This window comes from Euprymna scolopes, chromosome 35 (assembly GCF_053919585.1).
Source record: "Euprymna scolopes isolate OS-2025 chromosome 35, ASM5391958v1, whole genome shotgun sequence".
Lineage (NCBI taxonomy): Eukaryota > Metazoa > Mollusca > Cephalopoda > Sepiida > Sepiolidae > Euprymna > Euprymna scolopes.
This window is the reverse complement of record NC_136516.1, coordinates 14,972,378-14,985,763: the sequence shown is the minus strand read 5'-3', so window position 1 is coordinate 14,985,763 and position 13,386 is coordinate 14,972,378. Positions and strand designations below refer to the sequence as shown.

At 33.0% G+C, this 13,386-nt stretch overlaps 1 protein-coding gene across 2 annotated transcripts in view; it reads right to left on the bottom strand.

Moving 5' to 3' along the window:
- The window catches only part of LOC145259702 (translation factor Guf1, mitochondrial-like), a 63,087-nt gene extending 49,941 nt beyond the window's left edge, over nt 1-13,146 (bottom strand). For both annotated transcript variants that reach the window (XM_080117375.1, XM_080117376.1), the window contains exons 1-3: nt 12,949-13,146; nt 8,421-8,469; nt 2,459-2,564 (exon numbers count right to left, since the gene is read on the bottom strand). In XM_080117375.1, coding sequence (XP_079973501.1) covers nt 2,459-2,564; nt 8,421-8,469; nt 12,949-13,061 — 268 coding nt within the window. In that variant the 5' untranslated portion in view covers nt 13,062-13,146. The remainder of the gene's footprint in view (nt 1-2,458; nt 2,565-8,420; nt 8,470-12,948) is intronic.
- Nucleotides 13,147-13,386: the final 240 nt, after the last annotated feature.

Below are 13,386 nucleotides of genomic sequence, written 5' to 3'. Positions count from 1 at the left end.
CAAAAATCATCTGTGGAACACAATACATCGGAATCAGGAGAAATATTGGAATTGTCCTCTCATTTATTATTATCCTAAAACAAAAAAAACAACATTACTCTCACAATACATTGTTTATAGAAGGAAGTCTCAGTGAAAGTTATTGATATTACTGCACATTATATTCAAAAGTTCTTGCAGTGCAACGGTGCACATTTGGAGCATATTATTCAAAGGTGATGAAATAAAGACTTGTAACTGGGGGGGGGGGGGATGATATGCGATTTCTTTATTGAGGCAGAAGTAAGCGTACGAAGGTAGATATTATTTTAGTTTTTGTTATCCGATTGTTTTGTTGAATAACACCAAGCTGTTTACTTTCCGATAGTTGTTTGTAACAGTTTGAAATTCCTTAAATCTGATAAATGTATGTGAGCAGCCAATCAAATTGACCAGCACTTAACCCTTTACCGCTAAATTGTATTTTCAAGCCGCCTTTCAAAAAAACAATATTTCTTACTCTTATAGCTTGGCAGCCCAACTATTCTTCAAAGTACAGGTCTATGCATGGTTTAACAAGTGAAAGAGGGGTTTGTTTATGCTTGTGTGTTGGTTGCACATTAACTTTCATGATAAAAAAATTTATTGTATTAAACATTTATGGTGGTAAAGGGTAATAATGAATTCTGAAGGGAGGAATTTGTATTTCTGTAGAACAGCCATAATGAGCAAATGCTTAATTTACAGAACAAAAAAGAAAACACAGATGATGTGGTTGCGGAAACTATATCAAATGCATCAAAGTTCCCGGTAAAGTGCTAACGATAATCAAAACCACAAAGAATACCAACTCTCAGTATGTTCACTTTTTTTATCTGGTGCCAGATTATTTTTCTTTTTTTTTTTCTTCATCAGCAAAAATTGTTACATCGAAGTAGTAGCAGCAGTATTCGTTCCAATTCAGACAAATAAAGCATCAGCCAAAAACAAACGCTGAAACTTTGAAACCACAAAAAAATGCTTAACTAATATTAGCAACAACAATCCAAACATAAGTGAACAACATTAGCAGTGTGCTATTCAAAAACGATCTCTCTCGAACAAAAAAAAAAAAATGTCACTCCATTTATTCAACTCTCTCAGATTGCCAAAATCATCTACCTTGTATAATCATGTGAGTTTGACCATCATTTCGAAATCAAACAGTTCCAAGTTCACTTTCACATACACGCAGTTTGCTTGCAGCGAGCGCATGCCAATCATGGTCGTTTATCTCTTGCTCTTCACACCTTCTACACAAGACTGTTGTAGTCGCTGGCAGAACTCGGATATGAGTATACATTTTGCTCATTAAGATTGAGTCAGCCCCAGCTGCAAAGTGTTTTAGATGATCCACGAGGCACAAATTTGTGTCACACACACACACACACACTTCAGATGTCATCATTCACTGCGGCAAGCATGTGCATGACATACAGGTTCAGGAAGGCATCTTGTGTTGTATAGGGATGGGGTCATATATCGAGTACATGTAATACAGAATTGACAATGATGAGTGATACATTTATAACAGAGAGAATTCATTATTGAATGAATGTGTAAATACTGTTCTTTTACATCAGAGGGGGAGAATCATTACTGATGATGGAGAAGGGGGACACATTACTTGGAAGAGGTTATACAAAGTTAATTTTAAGATGATTAACACATTACCTTCAATTGTTGAATGACGGCACAAAGTTATAAAAATCAATGTTCTTTATTTCATTTGACCGGTCAAAATGATCATGACGTCAGGAATTCACATTGGTTCTACATGGTTAAACTTCTGCCCCTTCGCCTCTAAGGGGACCCTCCTCTGACCATGTCAGCTCTTTCCGACCGACTCTGCTGACTATGCGAACTTGACTGCCCGACTGCCTTGATCTGACTAAAACTAGCTCCTATATTGAGAAATTCCCTTTCTGCTATGACATCAGATGTGTGGTTCCAAAACGTGACCATCTCACGTGGCTAAGCACATGTTTCCAAAACACACTTCTGCAAACACAGAATTCTCAACTAACCTATTTTTTACAATATATTTTTAATTTGTATTGTTCATTCTTTTCTAGCTGACCTTTTAAATTCAGTTTTCATAAGATAATAAACAATTCGTTTTTACAAACAATATCGAACTATTTTATATGGAATTTAACAACAGCAAAATTCTAACATTCCATTTTCTAAATCTATTTCTGAACCTTGCTTACAAGGTTCGAGTCTCGGCTTATCCTAACCTCATTTTCCACTTATCTAATGTTATTCTTATTTACAGGAAAAGGGGACAGCCCTTTTTCCTGTAACACCAGTACACCATTACTTTATTCGGGGGTGCATCTCCCCCAGTGAATTAAATGAGCCCCCAGATATCAACCCGGAAATTTCTACAATTCAGTGCTGTAGTACATCATAAATAAATACTTGTCGTTTATCTTACCTGTGATTTCCATTAGACGGTCGGATAAAGTACTTTTGCCGTGGTCTACGTGGGCAATTATTGAAAAGTTCCGAATGTACTCAGCAGGAAATTGGGCCAAGTCAATCTGCAAATAATAATTGAAAAAAACTATTTCAAACTTAAGCATGACAGACTGACAAAAAAAAAAAGCTTCTGAATTTTTAAGATGAGGACTCATTATTTGTATTATTTGATTTCTTCAGACTACTGTTCTCATCTTGAGTGTCATTTTCACATTTCAATCAATGTAACCGCCAACCTTTTTCAAGGGTATCTTGTCGAACTTGGGAATCTTTCTGTTGAACTCTGGAATCTGAACGAAATTTTGGACGAAAGCTTATATTTAATTCAAAGGGTTAACATGCTCTGATTCCATGACTGGGTAGAAGTCCTAAGTAATACTCAGTGAGGATGATCGAAAATATAATTGCGAATTACTTAGTACTCTATCCAATCGTGACTGACATAATGAGAGCATGATTGTCCTGCAAAGTAAATAAAGGATAAGCGTAAAATACGCTTAAATATGATATTTTAATTTGTCCAGATTTCATATATATTATTATAGAGTTGTGATTTCAAAAGTATAAAAAAATATTTGGGTGCCATCAGTTAAAACTGAAACTGTAGCATTCACAGTTGGTGACGTTACCACTGTATCAACGTGACACGCATATGAACCGATTAAAAATTAAAAATAAACTTAGATGAATGTACAAAATGTTTAACGATTTTTTCAATTTTTATCCATTTTTGGCGCCTTAAAAACTATTTTAACTCATTTTAACTCATTTTAACTTATTTTAACTTATTTTAACTTATTTTAACTTATTTTAACTTATTTTAACTTATTTTAACTGACTAAAGGTCTGTAAAAGAACAGTCCGTAAAAAATCCAATCTTAGTGCTGCTCTGCGACTTTTAGTTTCGGAGGAGATTTTTTTTTTTTTACATGGGGATCATATCAAGGCCCGGAAGCCACTCGAGGATAAGGGTTATTTTGTGTAAAATAATCAATGGGATAATATCATAGTAATAGTTGGTATTGGAGATTTGATAAAGTGTCTTACTTAAGGGGGCACTTAATCAGGAATTTGTTTATGTTGGATTTAAAGACGTCCAAGTTGTAGTCAGATAGAGTTTTGAAAATAAGGAGACAGACAGACAGACAGACATATATTTTATTTATATATTAGACTAGCAGGGATAACTAGCGTTGCTCAATTCCTAATTAAAGTAAATTAAGTAAAGTAGGTTACAGAAAAAGATATAAATGAAATCTGTTAAATATTTTGATTTAAAATGTTTAAGTTAATGTTGCAAATTATAGCAGTCGTACCCTGTTAGATACTATACTTCTATAAATAAAACATAACTAGCTATCTATATTCAATTGATGTTGATTTCTGTTTGTTTTTTGTCAGCATTCAGTCTCGTTGAGTTGACTTGGCTGTCTCTTTTGTCCACAGAGCATCTTTGACCATAGCAGTGCATAACCTGTTGCTGTGTAAGAACTCTGTTGAGATAGCAAGCTTGTCTCTATCCTATTAATGCAGACCAACAACTGGAGCATACTAAATACCCAGGGTTCTGACTAAAAAACAAAAACACTTATAAATGAATGTCAGTAGAGATACCGTTAATGTCAGGACTTTTTTTTTTTTTAACAAAGCCATCTCCAAATAAGACAACTAATAATGCATCAGTAAATGTAAAAAGTCAACTCATTTACTATTTTATGAAATGGACACATTTTATGAGACTAGCGGGGCTACCCGGAGGGGAGGGGGGTCCTAATTTCTATGAATTACGTATATTATAGAAAAAGATAAAATTAAAACTAAACAATTTGTTTACTATCATAATTTGAAATGTCAAAGTTCATTTTTGGACAAAATCAGAATAAAGATAATTATGAGCCAAGCGAGGTTTGAACTCACAAATTCTGTCTCTAAGTATGGAAAACTAACTGATCGACCCCTGGCAGCAGGTACAACATTACGATGCTATTAAATACATGAACAACACTGTCATTTTTTTTCTTCCTCTCTTTCTCTCTCTTGAATCCAAAGTCGGTCAACAACAAAAGGAAGGAGAAGTAGAAAGTGCTTCTTTTTCGCTGGTGAATATCCAAATATTTGGTTGTTATCAAATTAGTATCCAGTGATTTGGTTGGCATTACCAGGACTTACAACTGTGAGGGCAAAAATTCCTCTGTCTTCCTTTATTCATAACTAGTAAAGATAAAATATTGATCCGGATTAAATATTAAGATTGATGGCAATCTTGAAAATCATAGGTTGAATGCGAAAATATTGATAACATGGTTGATAAAAGGTGACATCACTTGGGAAATAAAAAATGCAACATTCGACTACATGGAACGAAATAACATTTGGCTACATGAAACAAAATAACTTTTAATAGTTGTCTCATTTTATAAACATTATTATATTTAAAAAAGGTACTCACGACTTCCTTTTCTTTTGTAATGTTTTTAGAGTTAAAACTGAATTAAAAATAAAAAGAAATCTCTTACAAATCTCTTATTAAAATGGAGTTATTATTATTATTATAGATTAAAAAATATCTGTATTAAACAAATGAATAAATATCTTGATGAAAACCATAAAAAAAAAATACTTGTAACTTTTCTTTTTAAACAATATAAAAAAAATACACTTGTATGACCATCCTCAGCTATATATATCAAGCACCAATTTAAATTAAAATTCTTGTGCAATAATTATTCAACATTAGTAAGAGATTCTATCGTTATAGTAAGCTAACATACTTCCTAGTTTCCGGCACAACGCTACCGGAAGCGGTGACGAGGCAAATTAGTTTCTTCGATTCTTTCTCTCACACCTATATCTCTCCTGTGCATGTACTCCTTTTTGATATTTTTGTACTTTCATAAACATATATTTAATATTTATTATATATTATATAAATTCAAATAAAAAACTTTTATTTTTAATAATTTCATGAACATATATTTATTATATAAATTCAAATAAAAAACTTTTATTTTTAATAATTTCATAAACATATATTTATTATATAAATTCAAATAAAAAACTTTTATTTTTAATAATTTCATAAACATATATTTATTATATAAATTCAAATAAAAAACTTTTATTTTTAATAATTTCATAAACACATATTTCTCATAAAATTTCAAATAAAATAAAAACCTGGTGTGAAAACATTACAGTCGTATATTTTCCTAGCTGATCTCTCCTAGCTGTTGGAGAGTGGGCAGTCTGTAAAATCATACGACAACCATCACAAACTTCCTTAGACGCGACAGAACCACATGTACTACAGCCGCTATACCACATACACAATCTCAGCTTCTCAAAATAGAGATTTCCCTTTAGCCATCTAAAAGTTTCAGAAGGGAGATAATACAATGTCATCATCATGACTGCAGCATTCATCATAGGTCAGTTGGGCCAGTTCTTTTCAACAAGTTTACCACATCCTGAACTAGCTGACCAAGCATGGGGATTCAAGGCAATTATAGTCAGCTAACGTACTTGCTAACTTCAGGCTACCTGAAGTGGTGCAAAGGCAAATCAGTTCCTAGACTTTTCTCTCTCACGTCTATATCTCTCCTGTGCATGTCTTCTTTTTTTTTTTTTTTTTTTTTTTTTTTAATAATCATTGAAAAGTTTTTTTTCGGTTTTATTTTAATCAAGAATTATTGAAATTAGTCTTCTTTTATTTTTGAAAGAATTATTGAAAATACCTTTTAAAAATGTTTTACAACTATTTTGGAAATATGTATGGGACTTTTTTTATGATGTTTGAAATTTTATTTATTTTCATTAATTTTATTTTTATACTTTCAGAAACATTTATTCTATAAATTAAAAGAAAAAAAACTTCTTTTTATAATTTCATAAACATAAATTTCTTATAAAATTTCTAATAAAATAAAAACTTTTTTTTAAAATTTTGTTATCAAAAGTGCAAATAAAGACTAATTGTGTTATTTTCATCTGTATTACTTTGTTCATTTTTATTGTATGTTTTTTCAATAATGTCCTTTTCTTATATTTTATTTCAATAAATTGCTTCACAATAGAAAATACTGAAGAACAATAAAAGTGAAGCAACCGATTTGACTTGTCACTGCTTCCAGTAGTGCTACACCGGAAGTTGGGAAGTACGTTAGCTGATTATAACCGATTCTATTGGATTTTTAAATAAATTTCAATTCTAAAAAAACATTACAAATGTAACAATGTTTATAAAACGCAACACCAATAAAAAGTGAGTCAACTATTAAAATCTATTTCGTTTCATGTATCCGGGTGTCACATTTTTTATTTCCCAAGCCATGTCACCATTTTTTTGGCCATGTTATCAGTGTTTCGGCATTCAGCCTATGATTGTCAAGATTGTCAAATCAAATAAAGTAAAACTTTTCTTTTAACAACATAGACTAATATTTATTCTTCATGATTATTGAAGCAGACTTTTTTTATCTACCTTTTTGCTAAAGCTATTAATGCCAATGAAAGAGGCGAAAAATTTTCTTTACTTTATAAGCAGATATGAATATCATTATAAATGATAAAAAACCCTAGTTTTTATACCATGTGAACATTCCAAAAGTAATGCTTCCTATTTTTTATTCCGCCCGAATGAATCAGAGGGCATTGAAAATTACATTGTTATGATGACTGAACTTATGCCTTAATTACCTGAAAGTTTCATCTCTCTGTTGCAGATATTGAGAGTGTGAGACTCTAAGAAAGCAATCCCTGTCATGGATGTGTGTCAGAAGCAGATGTGCGTCATTGAATTCCTGGCAAAACTCAGGGTTTCGTGACTGTGTAGAAAAATAAATTCTGGAGCACAAAAGGTTGCTCATTTGAATGGTACCACTTCCATCTATGTTGCTTTTCAGCTTTTTGAGTTAAAAAAAAAAAAATAGGAGGCTTTACTTTTGGAATGACACTTGTATGACAGTGTGTTCCGGATGCCCATGAACAGGCATCATTCATCTCTGGTAAAAGTACATTGATGAAGGTTGGTGACTATGTAGAAAAATAAATTCTGGAGCACAAAAGGTTGCTAGTTTTAATGATACTACTCCTGCCTTTATAGCTCTTAAACTTTTAAAGTTAAAAAATAGGAAGTATTAGTTTAGGAACTACCCTCGTATGAGAAAGTACACTCAAGATGCCCATGCACAGCCATCGTTCATCGCTGGCAAAAGTGTATTGAGAATGCTAGTGACTATGCAGAAAAATAAATTATGGAGCACGAAAGGTCGCTCGTTTAAATGGTAAAACTCCCATCTACATAGCTCTTCAATTTTGAGTTAAAATAATAAGAGGCTTTACTTTTGAAACCACCTTCATATGACAAAGTGCGCTCCGGATTCCCATGCACAGTCATCGTTAATCACTGGCAAAAATGCATTGAGAATTGTTGTGACTATGTAGAAAAATAAATTATGGGGCACAAAAGGTTGCTTATTTTAATGGTACTACTCCTGTCTTTGTAGCTCTCCAACTTTTGGAGTTAAAAAAAATAGGTTTTAAATTTGGAACAGTCCTGGTAATAAAGAAGATGGCTGCAAATATATATAACTTAGTAGTCATCAATGCTGATTACTGAATTGAACAGAAATTAATTTCCTAATAACTGAACTGCATTTGGGGGGGGGGGCAACAAAGTGATTAAAGAAATGTCATTGATGAACCGTTATAAGTTGTCTTCTTTGCACTAAATGAGGGGAGAGGCGTCAGGGGAACTGTAGTTAGAGATTGCACAATCCTTGCTCAATTATACACTCTCTGTGCAGGTACCTTTACACCGGGTATTTTCGATCTCTCGAGCCTGAAAAGCAGACAAAACTAATCTAAATAGACCATACGTTGTCTAGTGAAAGCAAAAAAAGGGAAAAATAGAAATTTACCTTTGATGAACTGGAGCTGTAATCCCGTCTTCGCATCATCATCAGTGATCTGAAAAAAATAAAATAAAAAGAAAGACAAGAAATAATAATTTCTTCAGACACAATCAAAATGACAATAGGCAGAGAAAATTGGGAGTCATTTACGGAACATCTATAATATATTGGAACCCTATGCTAAAAGTTAGAGATTATGTTAACTATTAGGTTGTTGCATAAGTTCCAGCCATTCTTTTTTAAGAAAATCAAAATATTTTAACAGCAAAATGAAAAATTTTCAATTTGTTTCCAATAATTCTTTACAAAAAAGTGTTTTCGATAATTCTTTTAAAAAATCTAATTTTAATGATTCGTAATTAAAATTTTTAAATGTGCTTTCAATAATTCTTCTATAAAAAAAAAAGAGCATAAAAAGTGTTTGCAATAATTCTTTAAAAAAATAAAATTAATTTCGATAATTCTTAATTAAAATAAGACCAAAAAACTTTTCAATGATTATTAAATAAAAAAAAAAGAACGATTGGAAAAATGTGAAAAAAAAAAAAGAAAAGAGTACATGAACAGGGGAGATATAGGCACGAGAGAAAAAGGTGAAGGAACTGATTTGCCTTGTCATTGCTTCCGGTAGCAGCTATGCCAGAAGTTAGGAAGTATGTTAACTGATTATTACCTTAATGCCTACACAGATTTTTTTTCTCACAATAAACTCACGCCGTGATTTTATAACTTTACTGTTTAGTGTTAAGCCACACAGAAAATGACACTGAGTGACTTGCCAAGCCATGATTGTATCACAAATAGTCATGCTTCAATTTCATCACGTTACAATTTTTTCTTTATGTAACATGGGTATGTGAAACAACTAATGTCTTCTTTTGGTTTAGGAGCACAAATAAACCATAATACTTGACTTTTGCCTTTTAACTTTAATGCAAGTCAAAAATTGACTGTTCCAAAACGAAAAAAAATGGTTAATAACCCTTTCAATTGTCTCCCTTTGTTCCGAGTGGAATTTTTCAAAAATAAAGACAAAAAAATTGATTGTCCTCCAAATATAAAATGCACAAGTGCCAATAATTCTGCTCGTCTCTCTCTCTCTTAGTATAACCGATGCTGATAGGCATGTGCTAGATCAAAAGGAAATAACTCACTTAAACTTTATTCAGTAGTAGTAGTAATTTCTTTGATGATATAAACAAGAAACCGATGCTCGTCTGAGCTCCAATCTTTCACGAGAAACACCCGTCTAGCTGAAAACACAATCAATAATTTCCAACACTCTTTATCTGTGCCTAAACCTAAGCGTACATTCCATGAACAGAGTTTCTTCCTTGGAACTGCATGCCTGTGGAACTCTCTTCCGTTTGCCTGCTTTCCAGCAGACAATAATATGGTCGTTTTCAAGTCTAACGTAAACAAGTTCCTGATGAGCCATCCCCTTAAGTAATCCAATTTACCAAATTTCCACTACTAACGATTACTACGATATTGTTCCATTGACTACTGTACACTCTTTAACCCTTATCTTTGAGTGGCCTCTGGGCCTTGATAAGTGGTGATTCCTATGTAAAATAATAATAAAAAGATGACAACTGATTTTTTTTTAAATTAATTTAATAACAAAAGTTTTAGCTGGGGAAGAATCAACATAAATTTGTAAAAGAAAACTGTGCAAAGCTAAAAATTAAAGTGCTTGCGCAGAATAACAAAAATTCCCAAGTTTTGACAATAAATTCTGGACTTAGCCAACTTATGCAGACATATCTTAGAAAATCATCCACCTTCTTCTAATATTGCATAAATATGCCTAACTACAAATTTATCGGCCTGCATCCTCCATTTTCAGTCTTCCTTCAATCACAATAAAAGTAGTGGAACCCTATCACTAACTTCAAGGTGGCAGATGAAACCACAACCTATGGCAACACTTCAAAGGCCAGCAATGGCCAGCAATGACTATCAGATTAGCCCCTTCAAAAATGCAAAAAATTCAATATTTAAAGATTTTTATGGGATTTCTAATACAATATTCTAGTAAACTGATCCCCATAATGGAACCAGTTGATGTTTGAAGAGCAAACTGCTTTTTAAAAGGCCAAATTAGAACATTTCAGCTTTAAAAAGGCCAAATTTTGCGAATTTGGCCTTTTTTATAGCAGTTTAGTATTCAAGCGTCGATTGGTTCCATTATGGGGGATCGATTTATTAGAATGTTGTATTTGAAACTGAGCACGCCTAAAAATCTTTAAATATTCAATTTTTTTTTTTACATTTTTGGGAAAATAATTCAGTGTCTAATCAATAATAAACCACTGAAAAAAATTGAAGAAAACAAAACTTGAAAAGAAAAAATATATAAGGTTGAGAAAAAAGTTCTTGCAGAATTTTTAATTTTGATTTCAAATCATGTATTTTCAAATAAGTTTTCGTTATAATACCTTTTATCTATCATTTTAAAGAGCGTTTTTTTCTCTCCATTAAATCGTTTAAATTACAATCGTTTTAAAACAATTATGTCTTCTTTTCAGAACGTTGAATACAAGATGGAAAAAAAAAAGCAAATTCGCACAATTTTCTTCTTTCAATTCAAGCTAGGCCGAAAAGCTGCTGGAACAGCTCATGATATCAATGAAGCGTTTGGTCCACGAACCACTACTGAACGCACATCACAATGGTGGTTTAAGGAATTTTGTGGCGACAAAGATCTTGAAAATGATGAGCATAATGGTCGGCCATCGGATGTTGACAATCAATCAATTAAGAGCTTTAGTCAAAGCCAATCCATGCACAACTATTTGAGAACTTGCTTCTGAAGTAGTTGTCGTCGACGAAGCTTCACGACACTTCCCAAAGCCAGAATTGTATCAAAAGAAGTTCATGCTGTTTGGTGGTCTGCGACTGGTCTCATCCATTGCAGGTTTTAGGATGCAGATGAAACCATTACGACGGGGAAGTACTATCAACAAATGGATGAACTGCATCAGAAACTTCAACAACAACACCCAGCATTAGTCAACAGAAAAGGCCCAATTCTCCTTCACGACAATGCCGACCGCACCTTGCAGAAGTTGAACAAATTGGGCTAAGAAACTCTGCCTCATCCGCCATAATCTCCAGACCTCTCACCTACTGACTACCACTTTTTCAAGCATCTCGATAACTTTCTGCTGGAGAAATGCTTTAAAAAACTAAACAATATCAAAAACGCCATCAGCGACTTCATTGCCACCAGAATGCAATATTTTTACATTACTGGCATGAATATGCTTGTTTTGCGTTGACAAAAGTGTGTTGATTCTGATGGTGCTTATTTCAATCAATAAATTTTTGTTTGAGCCGAGATGTTCATCTGAATTTAAAAGTTAAAAACCGCAAGAACTTTCTGATCAGCCTAATATAAGGAGGTGTGTATTATCCAGGTTAACTAAAAAAAACTCTCTAAAGAGTAATTAGTTTTCCATTGGTAAGTTATTTGTTGTGTATCTTTTTTTGGTATTTTTTATGACCTGCCCCAGCGTAGTATAAACACCCCCAACATCCCTATTTTAAGAACGGATTTTGGAATAAAGACCCCCCCCCCAACCTCCCCATGTTAAGAACGGCTTTCGAGGTTGGGGTGTTTATTCCGAAAGCCGTTCTTAACATGGGGAGGTTGGGGTGTTTATAGTGCGCTGGGCATGTTGTAAAATTTTTTTTTTTTTTCTCCACACTTTATTTTGCTTTGTTAACTCCTCTGGAAAATTTGATTTTCAAAATCACCTCTACCGAATGTAAAAAGAACTTTTTTCTTTTTTTAACTTTCACTCTACGCTATGTAGGGCAGGACTCAGGAATCTTCGTAAGCATTAAAATTCTTTGGAGACCTATTCGGTCAAGGTTCCGATTTGATCCCGAATTTCATTTCCGTTTGCTGTTTTTTACGAGGTGGATAATAATCAGAAGGGACTCTTTCTAGGTGTACACCGGCTATGCATCTGCTCAAACGAAAATGAAATTCATGACCAAATCGTAACTTTAACTGCCTATTCTGCACAATCATCCCAAACAGATACTATATCTTGATCCTAACCAAAAATTAAACGCCGAAATGTAACATCAGAAATATGTAATCTACACGTTTTTATAAACAAATCATGAAAGAACGATAACTCAAGTTCATCGTTTTCTAGTTAAACGGAGAGGATATTAACTTGAGTTATCGTTCTTCCTTAGCTTTCCTCTTGCTCGGCTTATTTACAAAGATAGCGACTATGTTTTTCCGGGCGAATTTTCATTTCGGCGTTTCCAGTGTACGATGAAACTTGCTTAAGTGCTTTTTATGTTTGTTTTTGTTGTTGTGCTAAATAAAACATGGTTTAATTAAAAGGAAAAAAAAGTTGTTTTTTAAGTAATGTTGAAACTCACTTCACTCTGAATAATTTACGTGACGGAAATAGGAATCACCCCCCCCCAACTAAACCAAGAAAACAAACAAAATATAAATACAAATTGGTGGAAGAAGAAAAAAATTTAAGGTCAAAGTATGTCTTACCCAATACAAGACGTAAAATCATTTTGAAAATGTCTAAGCGATAATTTCCTATCGATATATTTGGATAGCCTAAATAATCGGCGGTAAATATACGATTTACGATGAAGAAGCATTTTTGAAAAAACTTTTTTAATAATCCTAAATAAACTACGAATGTCAACTACTGCACGTGTTAAGCGCCATCTTTGTTTTCAGATCGAGGCTGGAAGATTAGCGGAATATGAGAATAGTATGTCAGGAATTAGAATAGCATTCTATTATTCGCTTCAATACCCTTATTCCATTAAGAGAAAACTGCAAACTACTGGTTAACGATCAGGTAGCTAAAATTTTCCTCTATTAAGAGAAAATTTTTAGCTCTCCATAAAAGGGGAAATCTGAATTGGAGCAAAAATTTAAATTGCCTTAGTCTAGAAAGATTTTTTCTCTTCTGACAGA